This window comes from Scophthalmus maximus, chromosome 2, assembly GCF_022379125.1.
Source record: "Scophthalmus maximus strain ysfricsl-2021 chromosome 2, ASM2237912v1, whole genome shotgun sequence".
Taxonomy (NCBI): Eukaryota; Metazoa; Chordata; class Actinopteri; order Pleuronectiformes; family Scophthalmidae; genus Scophthalmus; species Scophthalmus maximus.
Genome location: NC_061516.1, coordinates 1,956,937 through 1,979,436, shown reverse-complemented (window position 1 = coordinate 1,979,436; position 22,500 = coordinate 1,956,937). Strand labels below are relative to the sequence as shown.

Below are 22,500 nucleotides of genomic sequence, written 5' to 3'. Positions count from 1 at the left end.
TCAGTTCCCATCCCAAAGTGTCCTTGGGCAAGACACTTTATTGGAACAGTGTATGAATGATGTGTAAAAGTTCTTTGAGTGGTTGATAAGACTAGAAAAGTACTACATAAATACGGTCCATTATCATTACAATCAAAAATCGCGCTAGGATCCTGACGAGGATACGAAGATATGATCACATCACACCCGTCCTTCACTCACTCCACTGGCTTCCTGTCTCATTCAGGATTGAATACAAATTCTCCCTACTCACTCATCATGGCAATGCCCCTCCCCACCTTAAAGATCTAATCTCACCACAAACCACCTCACCCAACCTCTGCTCCGGAAACAAAACCTTCACCCTGCACCATGGGGCATAGAGCCTTCTGCTCAGCCGCTCCTCGCCTGTAGAATTCCCTCCCAGACCACCTGAGGGCTCCACAAAGCACTCTCTCTTTTAAGAAGGGCCTAAAAACCTTTCTTTCTTAACAAGCATTCACCTTGTGAATCGGTAAATTTTGTACTTTTTCTTTTACCGATTCTTTTTTAAACCTATTTTTTATTTTCATTTTTATCTTGTTTTTACTCTGTAGCACTTTGAGATTGCTTTAGCAATGAAAAGTGCTCTATAAATAAAATGTATTATTATTATTATTACCATTAACTCCTGGCATTAACATTCAATAATGGGTCTTCACTAGGGTTGGGAGATTGGACAAATATGTGAGCCTGCTTTTGGATGATTTTTGTCCTTTTATTTTTTGCTAAGGTAATGATCTGCCTTCTGGAGAATAAGGAATATAATAACCCTGGAGTTGGGCCTATACATATCTTTAGTGGTTGTGGTCAGTTCATAGAGCATCTGTTGTCCTCACCTGTTTGTTCTCTTGACATCCTTCATCTGATGTCATCAGATTAATTGGAAAAAAATTGTAATATCTGTGTGTATATATAAATTATATTATTATTACTGTGTCCATCTTTCATAATGTCATCAAATAAAAGTTGAGTACAAAGGATGTTTAAATTGAATGAAGTGTATTAAACATCTAATAATGTAATTTCTGTTGCAGTTGAGAGGAAGACCTGTGACTAAGAACACCCTCCAGCCTACAGCAGTCAGCTGACAAGACCCTGCTTACCAAGCCTGCCTATCAAACCCCTCAGCCAATCCCTGCCCCTAACAGCTAGAGCTCGGCCCTCTCAGTGTGTTGTTTACATATTGTCGCTGCTGGACTGATAATTATTGTACGTGTTAGGGGGGAAAAAAAACAAATTGAGGGAGAAAACGTGATAATATTATTATCTTGACAATATAATTATCTCGACAATATTATTTTGTAGTGAGAGTTTGTGGTGTTCGTTACGGAATATTTCCATCCGCAGCATGTTTTACTCAATGCAGGTTGTTGTAGTTTAGTTGATCATTATGTTTTTAATCAGAAGCCAGTTGATTTATTTTAATAGGTTGGTCAAATATGTGAAACTTCCAGTTACCATGTAGTGAGATTTTTTTCATTTTAATATTGCACATATGTTTTTGCCATTCGCCACAATGACCAATATATGACACATCTACTTTTAACTCATATCTCCTATGTATCTTTTTTTTTTTATTGACAGCTATTAAGGCTTAGACACAAGCTTGCTTTGTTTTGGTGATGTATAGTTTTTGGTAATTGATGTAAATTGCTCTCTCTTTCACAGTATGCATATGAACTGATTTGGCAAATTTTTAGTCTGTTTTCTGCTTTGCTGTTGGCACTAAATATTATTAGGAATTTTAATTACAAGTTTAAAAAGGAAAATCAATTGGAACATGTGTTTTATTTTGTGTGTTGGGACAACCATCATAACAGAACGACATGTGAGAGAGAAAGTCTCTTATGATAGAATGTAAACAATAAAGCATACGTAGAGTTCTTAAAGGTCATTATGTGACTCTTTCAAGTTAAATCATATTTTGATCCAGTATGGAGCAAAATATGTGAATTTGATCACCTTTTCCATTGTGATACGGATGATTGTCCCTCCACTTGACATTATTACATTTCTTTAAGCCTCCTGATAGTGATTTCTATTTTCTTTTTTCTTTTATTTTACCTCTAATGTATGTTCACCTTATGTATGCCAATATTTTACAGCGCGCCATGTTTTACACTGGACGGGACTTGAATAGAATCATGACGTTCGTGCTGACTTAAATGAGAGCTGATTTTTACAGTTAAGAATAGGATTTTTGGCCACAGTTACTTGTCAACATTCTCTTTTAATTATTGATGTTTATAAATGTGTTATTATAGTGTCAAAGATTAGGATAGTTAGCATCCCTTACAGGTTTGTATTCAAACACTTAAATTGATTTTTATTCTTAAATGTCTGTGGAAAAAATTAATCGGTACATCCAATTCCAGCATGGGGGGAAGCAAGCAGACACGTTCAAAGATGAAGTCACAGGGGTTCACTTATGATTGTGTTTACCATATTGATTTTTTTTTGTTGCTTTGGTATATAAGTAATGACATCACTGAATTGTCCAGAACTGTTTGCATTCATTTATTTAATCACATTTGTTCCACAAACACCAGACATTTTTTAGTTCCTATGATGCATTAAAATTCCTGATGGGTCACTGGTATATAATGTTACAAAATATAATGTATGTTTAAGAAGTATCAAGTAAAATGTATGATTAATGCCAAATTAGTTGATTTGTGTACTGGGTTTAATTTGCACTGCAGTTCACCTAAGATTTTTTAAAGGATCAATCTTAGGCCCTCTGTAGGAAAAAGGATTTTTATTTTCCAAATTAACACTTCATAATAATAATAATAATAAATTTCATTTATAGAGCACTTTTCATTGCTAAAAGCAATCTCAAAGTGCTTCAATGTATACTTGTATGCTGATGATACTTTATACCTTTGACTCTACTACAAACCAGGCCTTATTATTATTATAGTTTACTTAGTAATCTGCAGGAGGAATACTTATTTGAAATGTGTTGATATTCAAAAAGAAAAAACTGGAGAGGCGTTCATGGACTATTGATTCTAAAGGCTTTTACTGAATCTGTTCATTCTTAACAAGATATTCTTTATTCTGGAAATGTACCACGACTCTCATGCAGCTATAAAAGTACAAGCATTTAACAGGCAAATAGAATATAAATTCTAATGTACATTCATGCATTAACCACAGGGCTTATCCTGTGAGGGTAATGGGGGGGGCTGGCACCAATCGCAGCCAACATCAGGCGAGAGGCGGGTTACACTTTGGACAGGTCGCCAGTCCATAACAGTACTTATACAGTATAGAGACAAACAACCCTTCACACTCAGAACTACATTCAATTTGGATTATCAAGGTACACTAAACTGTATTTCTTTGAGAGTATCTGTAGAAAACCTGCACAGGGACAACCTGCAATTGCCACGCAAAAAGCTTTTGAACTTAGAACCTCCTTGCTGTGAGGCAACAGTGGTAACCATGCATCACTCTGCCGGCCTGTAATGTACAGAAAACTTTAAATTGAATTGCAAAAGCAAAATGTCAAAGACTCCTTTAACAGTGTTTATCTAGTGTGCAGGTGTCAAGTAATGCGAAATGCTGTTAGTCAGTACTTGTGGTAACAAGTTAATCCCTTCATATCTACAAGAAGAAAACTGTGTGGTATGTTTCTGTTGTTCTGAGTGAAAAGTTCTGAGTTGAGAGCCAACTCTCAATTTGGCAAAGTCAAGCTCATTGCCATGGAAATTCATAAAGAATTAAGAAAAGGAAAATATATAAAGGCACAACTTGATTAACATTACTTTAAAGGGATAGTTCAGTGATTTTGAAGTGGGGTTGTATGAAAAAGGTTTTTGACTTTTACTCTGGAAACAATACCTACTCTTAATTATCTCACTCAAAGTTAGTATACTGGTTCAGTTCAGTTAATTAAGTAAAAACAATTATGATTTGTTTTACAGACGCCCATACATACTGATCACTATGAGCCCCTGCATTGAACGCTGTGGGGATAATATAAATGTAATTCAATAGTAAGGTATAGTTGTGTCATTTTATGGGAAGGCATTAATAACATCATCCAATTGTAACGCATAAAACATCATAGTACAGTAATGCACTTGTCAAAGTCCTGTTAAAGGACAGTCTCCTCCTGTCAGCACCAGTTTCTATACACTGCTTTCAGTTTCTATTAGAAAGAATGACATCACTTCACATTTGACACATACAATTTTATTGTGCTGCCATGTACACACTGCAGCTGCTATGCCTTGTTAGCGTTTCAGGTCCCTTTTTCTAGTAATAATTTGATAAAGTCATACATGCCCCGCGCTGTTAATAAGTATATATTGTCATCACCATGAAGGTGCTCATTTATCAAATCAATTGGTTTGATTTGAATTAATCTTTTTTTTTTGTTGTCTTCCAATGGATCACATTCAAATTACATGGCAACATGAGGATCGTATTGTTACATAGACAAAGTCGCAACTGTAGAGCAACACCAAACATACTTTATCAGTCTGAATGCTTTTCAACCAACTTTCAAATCAGTAAAACTCTTTGTCTATGATGGTCATTTGTCTTTACTGTTAGCTTTAGAATACATTCAAACACACACCCAAACAAACACCACTCTCAACTTCAACTGCTAGAGTATACTGTACATGGATCATTAATGGACAATAGTAAATAAATAAGGAATTACAGAAGTGATAACTGCAGTCAGTGGAAGTCGGGCTTTGCTCGGTTTTTAGGTTGATATGTCAATTCTTTTGAGAGTAGTGATAACAAGAAAAAGTAAAATCAACAGAAGTTAAAGCAAAGCATCTACCTGTTATGTGTGATGACTTAAATCTTAGAAGACAAGTCTGGTGTTAGTCGTTTTTTATTAGTGTCAACAAATCTCATGAAAAGACCACATGCAACAATGTTCAGTCTGTCTGACCCCAACCTGACTGGGACTCTCAGCTCCAGGCCCAGAGCTTTCTACTGAAGACTTATAAAACATCCCACATGTGTAATGTTTTTTATGCTGTAGTTGTTAAAGAACATTACACAAACAGGGGGAAATAGTGCATTTGTTGGGGTGTTATACATTTTATATTTTCTGCTCAACACAGTGATCAGATGTAACTGAATAGAAATTACACTTAAAGACAAATAAAACTTTATAATTGCTGAAAAACAACAGACATAAATGAAACCCCCCCCCCAAAAAATTACTCAAGTCCCAAAAAATTATGTTTCTAATCTTCTGGAAAAGAGACAAAGTGAAGTTATAGAATATATATACATAAAACTGCTAATGAATCAAATCTTTGGAACATTGTACATAATGTTCTGTTAATTGCCCCAATATGTTCATGTGCAACATGTGTTTTTAATAGCTTTATACAACAGAGGGAAAAGAAAAATCAGGCTTTGAAACACACAGGACTTGTTATCAGGAAACATTCATTGTTGCTTAATGGGATTTGTTGACAATAAGAAAAACTTAGCCAGACTTCTCCTTTACAAGGCTTCGTGGAGGACAGTAACATGAGCACCGCTGCAGTTTGAGGTGAAGAGAGAAGCAGCACAGGGTGAAACACAAACGACAGAAGCTACTACGTGTACGAGGACAGCGGGGTTAAGTGCTTGATCTGCATCAAAACATTTCTCGATAGTACTTTTCTTTTCAATAGATACGCTGTATAAATATATACACACACACACACACACACACACAGAGGTGGCAGCTCTGTGGCTGACAAACTGTGAATGCATGACACACGTGGGATGGACACATGAAGCAAAAAAAAAAGGACAGATGCATCATGGGAAGAAAAAAGTGTGCTCACAGCCATTGTAAACAGATCAGCGGGTTGATGTTTGGCTGTGTAAAAAGAGTCCACAATGAAACACACTTTCACTTTTTTTCCAGTCCAAGCAAGATCTTTTCACCTCCTCTATTTACAAAGGTTTTACAAGGGTTCTTCATCAAGAGGCCCATGCGTGAAGCGAAATGTCCCAGAAGCCCCCCCTTTTGTGCTTCGTACCTCAACCATGCCACAGCAGCCGAAATGTAAAAAGAATTCCGACAAAAAAATGGGCGCTATCTTTGGTTACAAAAAGAGCAAATGAACCACAATGTGACGGAGGGAAGAGCGTAAAAGCACAAAATACTTTTCCATAATTCGACAAAAAGAGGAGAAAAAGTCCAGTGGTCTCAGCGAAGACAACAGGGGGGGGGGGATGTGGAACATTTTGATCTGAGGAAGCATTCGTCGCCAAAGGCTTCAGTGGGAGATGCAGGGAGAGGATCAGTGGAAGCCGCTGCTCAGTCTAAGCTCTCCTCCTCCTCCTCCTCCTGGTTGTCCTCACAGTAGTCTTGGAGCAGTCGGTGTAGGTACTGCTGCAGGGCGTCAGGGTGCCGAGCGTCTGGGGTGTCGTCCAGACGCTCCAGGTGCACATGCTTCCCCTGGTCATCCCTCACCACAGTCCTCTTCTGGGTTCGCGACTTACGCATGTGGCTTCTGTAGGAAGAGAAAACAAGTTGAAACCACATGTGACTATTCAGAGGCACAAGCTGACCAGAAACTTGTTCTCCTCTAGCTTCACTCTCTCAGGGTTTACCTGGGCCACTAATGTCTGCTTTTCAACAGTCTCTTTCTCTGGCTGTAGAGAACCAGGGCTGACCATGTTGTAATGTAATATTCTATAATTTAAATTATATAAATTCTAGTTGTGTGCACGTGTGACAGAATCAACAGACAAAAATGCAATTTTCAGTGCAATGTTTGAAAATGCACAATTACTGCCATTCGACATAACAGTCAATTAAAAAGAAAAACACCTCATTTCCTGTCCTTGGTAGTCACAAATATGGGGTTCAAAGAATTCAAAATCATATAAATTAATAAGACATTGTGAAAGGAATAATCAAGTGAATTAAGCCATATGAGAAACCCCATTATACAATGGGGTTAGGTTAATTGGAGACTCTAAATTGACCGAAGGTGTGAATGTGAGAGTGAATGGTTGTCCGTCTCTGTATGTGGCCCTGCGATAGGCTGATGACCTGTCCAGGTGTACCCCGCCTCTCGCCCAATGTTAGCTGGGATTGGCTGTGTAGTGTAGTCATTACATTTATACTTTTTTACTCGAAATGCATTATTATGAGATTTCATCCTATAGTTCGTTGCAGGTCATCTTATTTTCAAAGTGTTATCTTTGCTGAAGACTATTTTATCTCAAAATGCCAGTTTTCATCTATTGAGATAAACAGGCCACGACCAGCAGCTGCTTTGGTCTTTGAGCTGATTTGTACTTTTTTTTTTTTACAAATATGATATTTACAAAAAACAATTGAGCGTGAGTGAATGATCTTAAAAAAAAACACCATGCAACACATACCCAGGAGTTAGACCTACAATATATATAAAAACATTTACATGTAATTAATAGAGTTAGTGAAGCAGTAAATATTGTAAAACTGGAGACTTTTAAAGCCACTTAAGTCTGTCATGGCCTCTTTACCTGCAAAGTACAAGTCAAATCAGGAAGTTAAAGTATAGGAGAGTGCAATCACACCATGCTGTCATGTCAAACCCTGATGAATTCCCTCTTCATAAACACCAGTGGTGTTTGTTGTGGTCATTTCTACACATTCCCATGCTGCAGTCCAACCTTCTAACCACACAGCCGTCGTCCTGCACAAGCTCTTTCTCTACTACATGAGGCAGGAATGCTTTCCCAAAGCCTCCGGCATAACTCAAAGCCTGGTGGAGATAGCAAAGACAAACACTGGAAACCCAACAAGGATCTGCTCAACAGCAGTGACTTTTGAAATGTAAATCTCCAAATCCTTGAAAGATTTTTTTTTCATTATTTGAACATTGACCTTCTCAAAGTCCTCTCTGGCTGACGGGAGGTCTGCAGCCAGTGAGGGGTCTCCCGTTTGCTTCTCCATCCTCTTGCCTTTCACCACCGTCGTCTTGACAACCTTGCTGACCTTTCGACCCTGCACCGGCTCCATCTCAAACTCTGATGATGTGGCGGTGCCCAGGGCCGGGGGCTTCAAGAATGTCAGCTGGAGAGAGATACGAAATTGTCAAGGCACTAGCTGTATTCTGAGGTTTTTACTTTTAGCTTTTGCAGAATTTTGGTGGGGACATGAGTCGGTGGACTGCAGCTGAAAGGTTTCCACAGTTACAGCATGAACCACCATGATATTTTACATTCTACTTGAGATGAATCTGTACCTCAGACTGTTTCATCTAATGCCATCATCACGTCAAAACTGTACTTTGACCAACATGTTGGTTTATGACCAAATATAAAACACTTTGTTTAGTGCTAATGTTAGTGGGAAAGCTAAGATTCTGATCAGCCAAACATCAGCATGTTGTGATGAACAATTTCCATTATATATGAAGTGGTAGAGGAATTTATTGGTAGTATTTTGACAAATAAACCAGTAAACACATGCACACCCTAAAACCCTAACAGAAACAGTTAGCAATATAAGCTAGCTTGTTTGTTTCATATGTTAAAATTTTCATCACCTGTCTCATTCTACTCCTACTCTTTTTAATGATTGCATTTTAATGTAATTTTATGTTTCTTCTCAATGCTTTTAATGTTTTATGTAAAGCACTTTGAATTGCCTTGTTGTTGAAATGTGCTATTCAAATAAACTTGCCTTGCCTAAAATGTATACTGTATGTTTATCCATATGCCACACTGATATTTTTATGGATGTAGTTGCGGTGTGTGGAAAACTTAGTGGACAGTTGTCCTTTTTCAGACAGCATGCTAACAAACAAAAAAATCTAGAAACTCAAAACTATTTTTATATCTTGATGTGAAAAATACCAGGTGCATCCCCAGGGTCCATAGATTATATATAATTCACATAATGGACATCCAGTAATACAGCTATAAGTGCTTCTGATTGCTTTAAAACCATACGAAAGTAGCAGTCAGATGATGCTGACCTCTTTCTGATCTCCCTCACTGTGAAGCACAGTTCTCTTCACCACTCTGGACACAGTGTCTCCTTCCTCGATATGCACCGTCTCCTGGTGAGAGCCCTCGATGCTCACCTCCTGTGACTCCATGCCATCTGCAGATACGTATTTATGAATGACCTTCCGTGTGATCTGGTTAAGAGAATGAGAAAAACATCCCGGTAAAGAACTGCAATCTGAAATAAAAGATTTTTATTTACAGTGTGTGGAATAGTATTTTTTAATTCAACCAGAATTGTTGGACATGTTGATGTTGTTGCCGTCTTTTAATGTTTCCCTTACTTTCTTGACTACCATGTTCCCGTGCTCATCCATGTACTTCTCCTCTGTGACAGTCTGTGATGGGATATCCGGAAGGTTATCAGCCTGTAAAAACATAAAACACATGCTGTGAGTTCACACATACACAAATACGATCCTGTGCATGTGAGTAGAAACAAAGTACATGTCCACATCAAAGAAAGTGTACCAAGCAACAAACATCACCCAACATTTGTTGATACTGACACCATCAAATCTAAAGTCTATTTTAAAGCCGCAATGTGAAGATTTTTACATGATCATAGCACATTTCAAAACAAAACATTTTAAATTCTTCACATTATGGCTTTAATTTTTCTGTATTAGACCTTGAACATTTCTATGAAAGCACAAGCTAGCATGACAAAACCAAAGGGAGAGAGCAAGAAATATACAAATAAAACGACAAAAGTGATTTAGAGATCCTGCAGCACACAGAACATATACTTTCTGCATGTATGGGTATTATTGTAGTATGTATGTTGAATATGATTAAACAGGCACATCAAGTCCAAAAAAAAAACCTTGGTTACCACTAACCCTGCATCGCTCTACAGTGCACTGGAGCTGCAAAGCTGCATCATGCTTGTTTACCTGAATGATTACTCTGCGTCGGACCACCCTGGTGGTCAGCACCTCCTCCTCTGAGCTATCAGAGGACAGCATCCCTAGTTGCTCTGCTATCTCCTGGGAGACAGCACACAGCCAGCACAGGTCAATATAACAGGTCTACACGGAGTAACTACAGCACACTCCTGTGGCTCATTCTTCTTTTCTCTTAACTTCACTTTTATGTTTGCTTGCCCAAAAGGTTCTTGTAGAAATTAAAGGAGGGAGTAAAATCAAATTGCATGATTGTCAAAACTGATGTGAGATGAAGAGATGGCACAGTTATACAAAAACATCCAACTGAAATAGACATGCAGAGATGGGAACCACCAGTGCACGAAATATGGAGTATGGAAGGTTTCAAATGCCTATATATATACTGTACTGAATGTATTTGTTTCTGTAATAATGGAAAAAAACATCAATTAACAGATTAACATTTAGATTTTTGAGTTGAATAAATCCATGCCACAATAAATCAACTGACAACACAGAAAACAAAATGATGAGCCGCATTTTGTCCCTAATTAGCAGAAAAAAAACACAACAACATATTACTATTTCTAATTAAGATTTATAACAAGGTTCAGGAACAGGACCACGCCTCAAATACATCTCATTTCCATTAAGAAAATACATAATCACCCGTTCCGTTTCCTCCCCCTCTGACTCATTCTTACATCCCTCCCCCCATACCCCTTTCTTCACTATCTTTCTTCCTCTCAGGCCACCACAGGAATTAGGGGGGTATATCCAGACGCACCTGGACGATCAGAGAGACAGCACCCCCATCCAGAGTCTCTCTACCGGTTCCCCTCAGACTCCTCGCTATAGATCAATACGATTCATACTCTCATTCCTTCGTTCCCACGACCTCCCATCTCTTTGACCCTACGACGGCTCATTACTCCGACCCTACGACGGCTCATTACTCTGACCCGACAACCGCTAATCCCTTCGTCCCTACAACCGCTCATTCCTCGGTTGCCATGACCTCCCATCCCTTAGACCCTACAACCGCTCACTCCTTGGTCACGACGACCTCCCACTCCTCGGTCATGATGACCTCCCACTCCTCGGTCACGGCGACCTCTCACTCCTCGGTCACGACAACCTATCACACCTCGGTCAAGACGACCTCTCACACCTTGGTCATGACGACCTCTCACCCCTCGGTCACGACGACCTCTCACTCCTTCATCCCTTTGATCACTCATTCCTTCTTCCCTCTACCATCCTATTGTCTTTATCATTGTAAGGTACATTGTACTCAATAAACTTTAATATTCATAAGTCGGAGGCGTGGTCCTGTTAGTGAACTAATAAAAGTGATAGTAGTAAGAATACTAAGATATTACAAAAAAAACAATGTCAGTTACCATTGTGGAAGCAGATGCGTCCTGTTTTTGTCATATAAGGATAGTGATATATCCCTGTTCTGTGTCAGACGATTATATGGCAAGAATTGGTCTAAAAACAGGTGGAGTCGTAAAATAGTAAAACAAATCTGAAGAGTGCTTTCTACCTCTGCAGTCTTATTCATTATTCTTACAAATTTATTTAATTTCACACACTGCTGTGCATTTTTGTCTGCAAGTGCAAATTTAGCATGAGCCAGAGTCACAATGGCCAAAACATGTTAAATGTGGCAAGTTGAAACTGGAATGCGTGGCCAAAGTGACCCACCAGACTGTCAAAGGGTATTTCGCACACTGATGGGTGGAACAACAAGCACAAACAGGGTCAGATGTGAAATAGGTACAATCTGTTCCTCATATCAGTGCGTAAATGCCACCAATGTTCCACCAATGTCAACAACAGTTTTTTTTCCCCCTCACTGATGATGCAATATTTATTCAGCAACTCATCATATGTAAGATTTCTGTTGTTTTCTTGAAGGTTTAGGTACTCATGCATATAAAAGCACTCATCAGCCATATTTAGTTCATAAAGTGCAGATTTGTTTTTTTAATCCCTTGAGTCTTGAAGGCAGCACCACAGCAAACAGCCAGTGCAGTGTTACACTCATGCTCAACATTACCCTTCCAAGGAAGTCGTCATCATCGAAATACCCTGCCTGATCTCTTGAAGGCAGCTCCTCACATTCAGGGAGGTCACGCTCTGTTCGACATTCTCGTGAACCCTCAGAATCATAGGCAAATTCCCCAAGGCTCTCACTGCCAGAAGAGAAGCCCTTGTAATCTTCCACTTGGAGAAAAGGATGAGAAGTGTACCGAGGGTTCCCTTTCACGAAACCAATATCAGGGCTACTCCCAGGCATTGGGGAAGATGGGTCTGAGATGTGATAGCTAATCTCGGGTTCTAATTTCACGTCTTCTGATTCAGAAAAATCAGAGAAGGCTTGTCTGCAGTCAAAGAATTCCATATCCGAGTCAGAGTGCTGTGGAGACTCAGAGCCCATACTCAGTTCTTTTGCTGGATCCTTTGGTTCTTCTGATTCCAATTCTGAGACTGTTTTCTTAAATTCTGAGAGGACTCTGTTAAAGTCTGGGGAAAAATCAAAGTCTTCAGCAGTTTCCAACTCTTTCTTGGTGCTGACTTCAGCCACAACCTGAGCTGAATCACTAAACACTGGAGACACTGGACTCAAATCGTTCAAGGAAGCTTGGCAACATTCAGGAACTTTCAGGGTTTGATGTCCTGAAAATACAGCTTCATAATCTGGTGGCACCAGAAACTGGCTTGACGTGGGTGAGAAAAGCTCACTGGACTGTGCTTCCTTAGTGGACAACTCCCACTCTGAGTACCCATGCAATCTGTCCGACATCACACAGAAAGTCTTTTCAAGTAACGGTAGAACTTGAGTAACAGTTTGGTGGGTCATGTTTGAGTTCTGGCCAAGTAGCTGTAGGGGAAATGGTTTCATTGGCTTGTTTTCACTGAGAAGAACATCTATTTTAGCAGGGTCTTCTGTGGCTGTTGAAGCAAACAACACCTCATCGTCTGTTTGAAACTTTGTTTCCTCTGGTGTCTGAGGAGGATCCTGTAAGTGAATGTCAACATGATCTAAATAAATCCACAGTGAATCACCGTAAAGGTGGGTATGCAGCAATGAGATGACATCAAGTTGGTATCACTGAGCGGAGAGATAATTTTCCATCCAGCCAAATATAGAATCTTAAAAGAATCTTACCCTCAGACAGAAATAAATCAAAATTGAATGAAGAATGATTAGTAATTTTAAAATTCTATATTTTCACATTTCACACACTTCCATACAACAGCGTATTAGGGCCATTGAAGGAAAAAAAAATTATGGAGCCGGGTAATATTTTGAGAAAAAACAATGCATGACGTTAAAGTCGCAAATTTCAGAGAAAAAACTCACAAATTCACCAGAAAAAAAGTCACACATTTACCAGAAAAAAGTCGGAAAAATTTTGCTTTAATCGGCTCAATTGATATATACAACTAATCTGCAATCTATTAAATGTATGTTCTACTGTTTTGTGACCAAGAGTTGGTGGTGGGAGGGCCTCTTTTCACTGAATATGCATATTCCTGACATCAAAATACTGAGTTGGGAAGTTTAGAAAGAACAATGAATGCATCCATGCTCTGATGACGTCATTGCATAATATTTAGCCATGTGGATTTACCTTTGGTAGAGTTCGTTTTCCGCCAGCAACTACATTTACTAATATATTTGCTACTTTTTTTTCTCATATATTTGCTACTTTTTTTCAAGTAAATTCACCACTTTAATTTCAGAGAATATCCGAGTTTGTATTTTCATAAATTTATGACTTTGATGTCAGAAATTCTGTGTTTTTTTCCTCGATATATTACCCCCCCCCCCCCCTCCCCCGGCTTAAGTTTTTTCCCCTACAATGGCCCTAACATGCCATCATACTATCACAGATTTTGGACAAAGTCTCAGAATTACTGCACACCATTTGTTATGACTTCATTAAGACATGTCCTTATGTTTCACGCAGTGTTATCCCGTCATCCAAGTAACATGTTAATGAATTGGTCCAATTTGCTGGATACTCATGCTCTTACTCTTACCCTTTGATTGGCTGTCTTGTTCTTTGGTTCTCCAGCACAGATGTGAAGTATCTCTTCTTCCTTTTTTTTTACATCTTGAACAGGTGAGTATTTCACAGTAAAGTCTTTTCTGAAGTCTTCCTCACAAGCAGTAGTTTGTAAAGTTGTGATACTTTCAGCCTCTGATCCATGGTGTTTCCATTCATCGTATGAAATAACTCTTGTGTCTGATACTGGCCTTATTTGGCATTCAGGATTGGTATGCACTTCCTTCGAAATGGTCTCACTATTCTGAATTATTAATGGTGACACAGTCATCTGATTTTTGTTAAGTATGGATGAATCCAGCTCGGGTAATAAGGAAGATGTCACATAACTCAGAAGTTTTTGTTTAGAGACTAATCTATTAGTATCCTCACAACAAAAACCTAATTCCTCCTCCAACTCAACAGATTGTGGACTCAGTGGCCTTGCACTATCATCAATCCAACAATCATTAGGGAAAGCATCAAACTCAAAGTCTGATGACAAAGACCCTGGTGAGGATGATCTTTCAAAGGGGGTTGCATCCATAAAATAGGAAGACAATATCCTCATAAACTCAGGTATTGGTGAGTCAGGCAATAGTCGCTTGAACTCATCAATAGATGAAAAAGATTCAGGTGAGGATGGTCTCTCAATCTCAGCAGCTCTTGAAGATGTGAGCATTAACTCACAATCTGAATCTGAACTCATAGATTCAGGTGATGATGACCTATGTGTAGTGGTGCACTCCTCCAATGATACTGTAAACTGAGGGATTGGAGAGTCTGGAGAGAGAGACCTGTTCTCATTGAACTCAGCCATCGATTCTGGAGATGATGCTCTTTTGTCAGCCAGCATGGCTGATTCAAGTGACATTGGTATGTATCCTGCCAATTGAGTTTCTAAATCCACTAGCATGTAATCTATATCTGAAGCTAAGGTTTCAGGTGAGGATGATGCTGATCTCAGGAATGTTACACATTCTGGCAATGATGTTGTAAATTCAGGTAAGGGGGAATCTGGTGAGAGTGGTCTAAACTCATTAACTGATGTTAAAGATTCTAGCGACATGGCTGAATGATAGGACATGGGTCTGTAGTCTATCAAAGATTCTGGTGAATAACGTAGATCATCAACCTCTGTGTCAGACACTGATACAAACTCCCACTCATTGTCAGAATTTGCTGAAGGTATTTCAAAAGTGTACTTGGTCTCTCTGTATGTTACTGCTCCTGGAGACCAAAATGTTTCAATCATTGGTGGAGGTGATTCTAGAGCAGGTGTGTCAGATATGATTTGTGCACTTAAAGTACAACTAAAGCCATCAACATCCATGGCTGCTTCTGTTGTAGTAAATGGATCTGTTACTTCTGATTGTGGTCCTGTGGCATTAGCAGCTTGCCAATCGTTCACTTTATCTTGTTTACCATCTGGAACACTCCTTTCATATTCTACTTTGCTGCCAATGAATTGCAAAAACCCTGTTTTACTGCTGAAAGTTTCTCCAGAATACTGAGGATCACGTACTTGAGAAATCAGCTTCCATAGCTGAACATCATTAATAAGATTATACTCAGCCACCAAAACAGCTGATTCCTCAGGTGAGGAAGGCACTATTGTTGTAGATAAACCTGCATTATCAATAGTGGCTTCAGTGGCAGTTGGGACCTTTGATTCAGTTATTGATGATTTGGGTTCCAATAGTAATTTTTCCTTGTCAGATTCAATAGATTCTGGTGAGGACCTGTCTTCTGCACAAAGCCGGCCTAAAGTTTGTGTAAAATTATTTGAATCTGAAAATTCAGTGGGTGATAAATCTCTCACAGTCATGAGATACCCTACAGTTGTCTTAGCAAAATTAGGTTTTGGTGATTCAGGAGACAAGTGTTTAAATTCTTCCTCTGATCTGTCAGACTGAGTTGATAGTTTTCTCATGTCAGCAACGTCTATGTCAAATGAAGCAGAATATGCCACGTTGTATTGAGCAGTGGATAATTTTGATGATGGGGACAAATGCCCATAGGATGTTTCTGTTGTTTTAGTCTCAAGAACATCTTGCGTAAATGAAGGAAAAGGTGAGTCTGGAGACAAGGGTTTGCATTCCAATGGTATGGATTCCATTGACAGCAGCCTTACTTGTTCTTCTACTCTTTTTGATTCAGGAGAATCTTGTCTATTCTCGACACCATAATTCGTCGACATCAAAAACTCACCGAAGCCACGCTCAACACCTGATTCAATGGATTCAGGGGAGTATGATCTATATCCAACATTTACAATAACACATTCAGGCACCGCTGGTCTGTATTCAGGTATGGGTGAGTCTGGTGACAGAGAATGGTATTCATCTACAGAGGCTCCTGACCCAGGTGAAGCGGGTCTATTGTCATAAACTTGTGATTCTAGGCTTATAACAATGTATTCTATATCTGAACAAGCTGACTTAGGGGACGTTGACCTATTTCCAAAAATAGTTTTAGGTAATTCAAACATTGGTGGCATAAAGTCAGGTACAGGTGAATCAGGTGAAAGTCTGATCGATGCTTGAAATTCAGGAGATAAAGGTCTGCTCTCCAAGAATGTTGGGAGAGGTAATTCCATTTCCAAATCTGAGTGCATGTGTGTTATGAATGACTCTTGCAATGACTGTGTAAATTCAGGAAAGGGTGAGTCCGGTGAAAGAGGTCCGAATTCATCTTTAGGTGGAGTTGAATCAGAAGATGCCGCCCTGTCCCCAAAAAGCCAGGGAACACACATATCAGTCTCCAAATCCTCATTTGAAAAAAACGACCCAGGTGATGAAAATCTAGGATTAACTGTAAATATAAAAGGTTCTCTTGGGGTGTAATGGGGTATTGGAGATTCTGGTGACAAACGGTGGTATTCAGAGAAAGACAAAACTGATTGTGGAGAATCTGGTCTCCCTTTATCATCTAACAACTGCAACATAAATGGAGCAAATTCCATATCCGATGCTACGGATTGAGGTGATGCTGACCTGTAACTACTGACGTATGGAACTGCAAAAGCTGGTGTGAACTCAAGTATGGGAGAATCAGGTGAAAGTCTAATGTTTTTGCTAACAGATGATAAAGACTCAGGAGATGAAGGTCGGTCCTCAAATAACATTGAGAAAGGTAAATCCATTTCCACTTCAAAATCTGACAACACTGACTCAGGTGAGGATGACCTATACTCCATGTATGTTATTGAGGTCTCTTGTCGTGATACTGGAATGGGAGAGTCTGGCGAAAGAGCCCTAAACTCATTTAGAGAGACAATTGATTCACGAGAGGATGACCTGAAATTTGAAGTCAACATCAGTAATGTAGGTGAGAGATGTCTATATTCTGATTCAGAATCAGGTGACAGAGGTCTATTTTCAACTTCTGATATGAATGACTCTGGAGAATCTGGTCTATTTTCTGTATCGAGTGGGGAATTAATCAAAGGTGCATACTCAACATCTGACGTAGCTGATTCAGGGGATGCTGACCTAAACCCAGCAAATGATGGAAAAGGTTCAGCTTGTCTTGCGATGTATTGTGGAATAGGTGGATCTGATGACAAGGCCTGGTTTTCATCTCTGGATGCCACTGAATCAGGTGATTGCGATCGATGCTCATTGGATACTGATGGAAATGATCCATTTTCACACTCTATATCTGTATAACAAACTGACCCAGGGGATGTGGATCTGAATTCATCAATTAAAAGAGTTGGGTTAAGTATAGCCTGTCTGAAGACAGGTTTGGATGAATCAGGTGAAAGTGCCCTTAGCTCATTTTCAGAATCAGAAGTGAAGGATGTCTGTTGTGCCTCTACAAATGACATGTCCGGAACATCAGTTTCAGTGTCTGATATTACAGATAAAGGTGTTGATGACCTGTTGCCTTCAACTAACACAAGTGATTCTATATTTTGGCTTAATTGTGGTAAGGGTGAATCTGGCAATAAGCTCCTGAACTTGTTAACTGATTTTGAATCAAGATAGGATGTTCTTATATCTGTTGTTAATGTTGGTGATTGAGGTGACACAGGCATATATTCCATCACAAATTCTGGTGAAATTGGCCTTATCTCAATTTCGGATGTCACTGAATCAGGAGGACCTCGTCTTTCTTCAATGTCAGACTCTGATGAATCCTCAAGCTCTGGGGCAACTGATTTTGGTCCAGAAGATGCTTCCGTGTGATTTTCAGATTGAGAGACTGAGACAGAAGATTGAGGTATAGGTAAATCTGTCGACAAAGATCTGTATTTGTCTTCTGAGTTTCCCATTTCCTGGCAATGTGTCAAAACACTCTTTGACTTCAGGGACTTGTGTAAGAGAGGTTGATATTTTGTCTCAGGGTCAGGAGACTTTGGCCTTCCTGTCTCCTCTGCATCTGGATCAAGGAGAACATGTTCTTTACCGTTATCTACACATTCAAACACTTCAACATACTGATGGTCATATAGTTGACGTATGAGTTGATTTTCTCTAAATGTACCAGCGGTTGATTGTTTTTCTTCAAGTATGAAAGCAGCAGATTCGGGTGAGTCTACTCTCTGGTCTGTAAAATCATCTGAAGTTGAAAACTGATATTCAATATCTGAATGAACTGATTCTGGTGAAGAGGGCCTGTACTCAACAGAAGGTGTAACAGGTCCAGATACTGCAGGTGTGAAGTCTGGTAAATGTAAGTCAATTGGAAATGCCCTGTTTTCATCTGAAGATACTAGAGAAATAGGTGACGAAGGTCTAATTTCATTGAATAAACAGGGGATACAAAGGTCTGATTCCTCATCAGATACTGGTGATTGGGGTGAATATTCCCCAGAAAACTGGGGAACTGGGGAATCTGGAGACAAGTCTTTCAAAAACTCTGGAGAATCCGACGTAAGTTTACTTATTAGTGTCAATTCCCCAGCTGATAAAGGCCTGTATTCTGACTCAGAATAAGGTGACACAGGCCTCTCTTCCCCCTCAATCTTTGCTTGCGCTGCTTGTAGAACATCTGCATCAGATGGATCTGTAATGTCCAACTTCATACTATCCTCTGACTCTTCATTTACATCAGAATTCTTTAGAACTTTCTCAGTTCTAGTTCTAGTAAACTCAAAAAAACCTGTTTTACTGCAAAATGTCTCTCCAATATAATGGAGGTCACATATTTGAGAAATAAGCTTCCTAAGTTCGGCATCATAAACAAATTTATAGACTGGCACGTGGGTTGCCCTGAGAATTTGACTACTAGCACCCAGTACTCTCTCTGTGGTCTCTGACACTGTGGATTCTGGTGAGTCAGGTCTCTGCTTGGAAACAACTATGTCTTTACTTGATTGTCCCCATTCTATATCGGAAGTCCCTGACTTAGGAGATGATGATCTATGAGCACTACCCAAGACAGATTTAGTAAGCCCTGTTTTGAATTTGGGTATTGGCAAGTCACCGCTGTTGTTATCTCCAGACATGACTGAATCCTGTGAAGATGGTCTCATTTCAGAGCAGTGTTGTGACAGAGACATAGCCCCATATTCACCTTCTGAAACAGGTGACAATGACCTTTCCAGTGTGGTCGAGACAGACAATTCTGGTAAAGTCTGCCAAAAGACAGGAACGCATGACTCAGGTGAAAGTGGCCTGTCTACATTGACAGAATCTGGGGAAGACTGTCTAAACTCGGAAATAGGAGAATCAACTGATAGTGCCCTGTATATGTTTATAGATGATACTGAATCAGGAGAGGCTGGTCTGTCCTCATAAAGAAATGAAATGTTTAAATTGGTCTCAAGTTCCCGATCTGACAATGCAGACTCTGTTGACACTGATCTGTGATAAAGTACAGGGAAAGAGTTTAAGTACTGAGGAATAGGGGAATCTGGTGTTAAAGCTAGCTGACTACCTACAGATCTCCCTGAATGGGAGGAATCTTGTCTGAATGATTCCAGCATCCCAAGGGATCCTTGTGACACAGGTCTATATTCAGCTTCAGAATCAGGCAAAAGTGGTCTTAGGTTACTTTCTGATCGCAAACCAGCAGTTTCATCTCCAACTGCCTTATCTGAATTTGTTTGATTGGACTCTGTCATTGTTTCAGCAAACTGAAAGACACCTGTTTCACTCATGGAGGGGTTTCCTATATACTGTGGGTCACGGATCTGAGAGATAAGCTTCCAAAGTTTTGCGTCATTCATTAAAGTACAGACAGGCACTGAATATTCTGTTGAACATAAAGGCACATGATGCTGAGATACAGACATCGAAGACTCTCTAGGTGTATTCTGATCTTTAGGTACAGTTGTAATAAGTGCCAATGACAATGGTAGATCATAAGATGCAATCTCCTGTGACAGAGTTTGGTCAGATGCTTGTGTCTCATTATGTGGTTTAGTTATACGTTGTGATGATTCATTTTGATATTTTGTCACATTCTGCACTGTTCCATAATCCAATTTAACTGATTGAAAAGCAGTTGAAAAGTCCTTAGCTCCTGCTAGTGGTGTTAGAATGTCAGACTGTCGAACACCTGGTACTGCTAATTGTACTTTAGGAGCTTCAGTTTCACTATACTTCTTGGGATTTTCTTCTAAGGATTTTGACAGAACAAAGCTTTTGCTTTTTTCTTCATTTCTTAGTTTCTCTAGATCAACAATAACATTTGATTTTGCTTCAAACTGCTTTGCAATAAATGTATCCTCTAAATAAATTGTAGCATATGTTGGCTGAAGTGCCTTGTCTTCCTCAGGAGATAGATCAGCCACAGGATTTGATAATGACCCAAAATTAATTATGGAACCACTAGAATTAGGAGGAAATAGCATATCTTTAAAATGTGACAGCAATGGTCCAGTCTCATATTCTGTATCTGACAACACAGATTCTTTTAAAGTTTCTGTCACAGGAGAGGATGCTCTAATGCCTAACGTCACTGGCTGTGGAGAAACTGGTCTGTAGTATGACACTGGCTTTGGAGAAGGTTGCCTTTTATCAATATCAGACAAACATATCATAACCCATTCATCATCATACTCTGATCCTAATTCCATTGTTGTGGTTGGTTTGTTCCTAATATCAAATACGAATGCTTCCGGTGATTTTGGTTTCTGATCAACAGATGTGGAATCATACTCTATTTGTGAAGATTCAATTAATTTAGTAGAGGGAACTGTATGTCCAGTGACAGGTAAAACATACTCGGATTCATCTCCAAATTTAACTGTAGCAGGTGATGAAGATCTCTTCTCAGGGCTAAGTGATGTTGGAGACATGGAGCCATATTCTACATCTGAGCATACTGATTCAGGGGAAATGGATCTCTCTCCTATCATTACAATAGGTTTGTCTGGCCAATTGAAACTGAATTTAGGTACAGCTGAATCAGGTGACAATGCCTTATATTCATTTACAGATGCTGCAGATTCTGGGGATGAGGGCCTATCTTCAAAAGACATTGTTAACAAAAGTCCTGTGTCAAAGTCCTTATCTGAAAACACTGACTCAGGTGAGGAAGATTTATATTCACAAGTCATAAAAGAGTCAGAGACAGCATGCCTAAATTCTGGGATAGGGGAGTCTGGAGGAAGCAGCCAATGTGCAGTGATGGACCCTATGGATTCATGAGATGATGATCTCATATCATTGAAATCAGGGGACGCAGTCACAGTCTCACAACATGTAAAAAGCCACTGCTTGGTTTCTAAAATGACGGACTCAGGTGATGATGTTCTGTCCTCTATGTCAAAAGTTAAAGACTGAGGTGAGATGAATATCTCACTGCTATAATCACTGCAAAGTGATACTGGCCTTCCAAAAGGTTTTTTGTTTGAAACCATTGGTGTCAATGGCCTTTCCTCTGCTTCTGATGATAAGAGCAGAGAAGTGCCTCCTGGTGGACTAAGTAATGGTTGCCCCTGAGCAGATGCCCTATCACTGGTTTCCCATGGAAAAACGGGGGGTGGCAGGGGAGACAAGGGCCTAAACTGAGGAACTGGAGAATCAAGTGCAAAAACATTCAGCCCATTTATTGACAGAGCGGATTCAGGTGATGAGACCCTACTCTCTGTCAGTAATATTGCTGTATCAGTCAAGCACTCAGGGGAAGATGATCTATGATGAACTGAGCTATAAGGTTCACCAGTGGTTTCAGATACAGATTCTGGTAAACAGGATCTTAATCTAGATGCTTCAATGTCAGGTGTAGACTCTGTTAAGAACACAGCCTCATTTTCAGGTTGATTTGGTCTGAATGAAAGTGTTTTCTCAAAAGTTGAGTCATGTGACAACTGAATGAATTTGACTGAGCTCATGGATTTTGCTTTCTGAGATATTAAACTTGGAATAGAATGACTGGCATCAGAAGAACCTACTAATTCATGAGTGGTTGTGTCCTGGTTTTGATTCAGTCCTTCACTGGATCTTAGATCAAGGTCACCTAAACTTGTGGTCTGGGAAACTTCTTTAATCTTTGTGTTTCTTGAAGCTCCCTCAACTTCATCTGTCGTGACTCCAGCTTGAATTGTGTCTTCAGGGGGAGCATCCATACAAATTGCAGACACATCCTCATTA

At 39.5% G+C, this 22,500-nt stretch overlaps 3 protein-coding genes across 39 annotated transcripts in view; 1 reads left to right on the top strand and 2 right to left on the bottom strand.

Annotated features, from left to right (window-relative positions):
- Window positions 1-2,688, top strand: part of camk2d1 (calcium/calmodulin-dependent protein kinase (CaM kinase) II delta 1) — a 143,904-nt gene extending 141,216 nt beyond the window's left edge. For all 5 annotated transcript variants that reach the window (XM_035626303.2, XM_035626302.2, XM_035626299.2 and 2 more), the window contains one exon: window positions 1,056-2,688. In XM_035626303.2, the coding sequence (XP_035482196.1) occupies window positions 1,056-1,059 (4 nt within the window). In that variant the 3' untranslated portion in view covers window positions 1,060-2,688. The remainder of the gene's footprint in view (window positions 1-1,055) is intronic.
- Window positions 2,689-4,208: 1,520 nt separating this feature from the next.
- ank2b (ankyrin 2b, neuronal) overlaps window positions 4,209-22,500 on the bottom strand; it is a 162,283-nt gene continuing 143,991 nt past the window's right edge. For 30 of the 33 annotated variants that reach the window (XM_035626268.2, XM_035626275.2, XM_035626263.2 and 27 more), the window contains 6 exons: window positions 9,900-9,992; window positions 9,288-9,371; window positions 8,973-9,137; window positions 7,877-8,065; window positions 7,663-7,754; window positions 4,209-6,509 (listed from right to left, as the gene is read on the bottom strand). In XM_035626268.2, the coding sequence (XP_035482161.2) occupies window positions 6,314-6,509; window positions 7,663-7,754; window positions 7,877-8,065; window positions 8,973-9,137; window positions 9,288-9,371; window positions 9,900-9,992 (819 nt within the window). In that variant the 3' untranslated portion in view covers window positions 4,209-6,313. The remainder of the gene's footprint in view (window positions 6,510-7,662; window positions 7,755-7,876; window positions 8,066-8,972; window positions 9,138-9,287; window positions 9,372-9,899; window positions 9,993-22,500) is intronic. The other 3 variants (XM_035626273.2, XM_047328879.1, XM_035626285.2) reach the window with 2 other exon arrangements.
- LOC124849618 lies at window positions 11,854-22,475 on the bottom strand. The gene is made up of 2 exons (XM_047328898.1): window positions 13,947-22,475; window positions 11,854-12,918 (listed from the first exon to the last, which is right to left on the bottom strand). The coding sequence occupies exons 1-2, from the start codon at window positions 22,473-22,475 to the stop codon at window positions 11,860-11,862; spliced, it is 9,588 nt and encodes a 3,195-aa protein (XP_047184854.1). The 3' UTR covers window positions 11,854-11,859.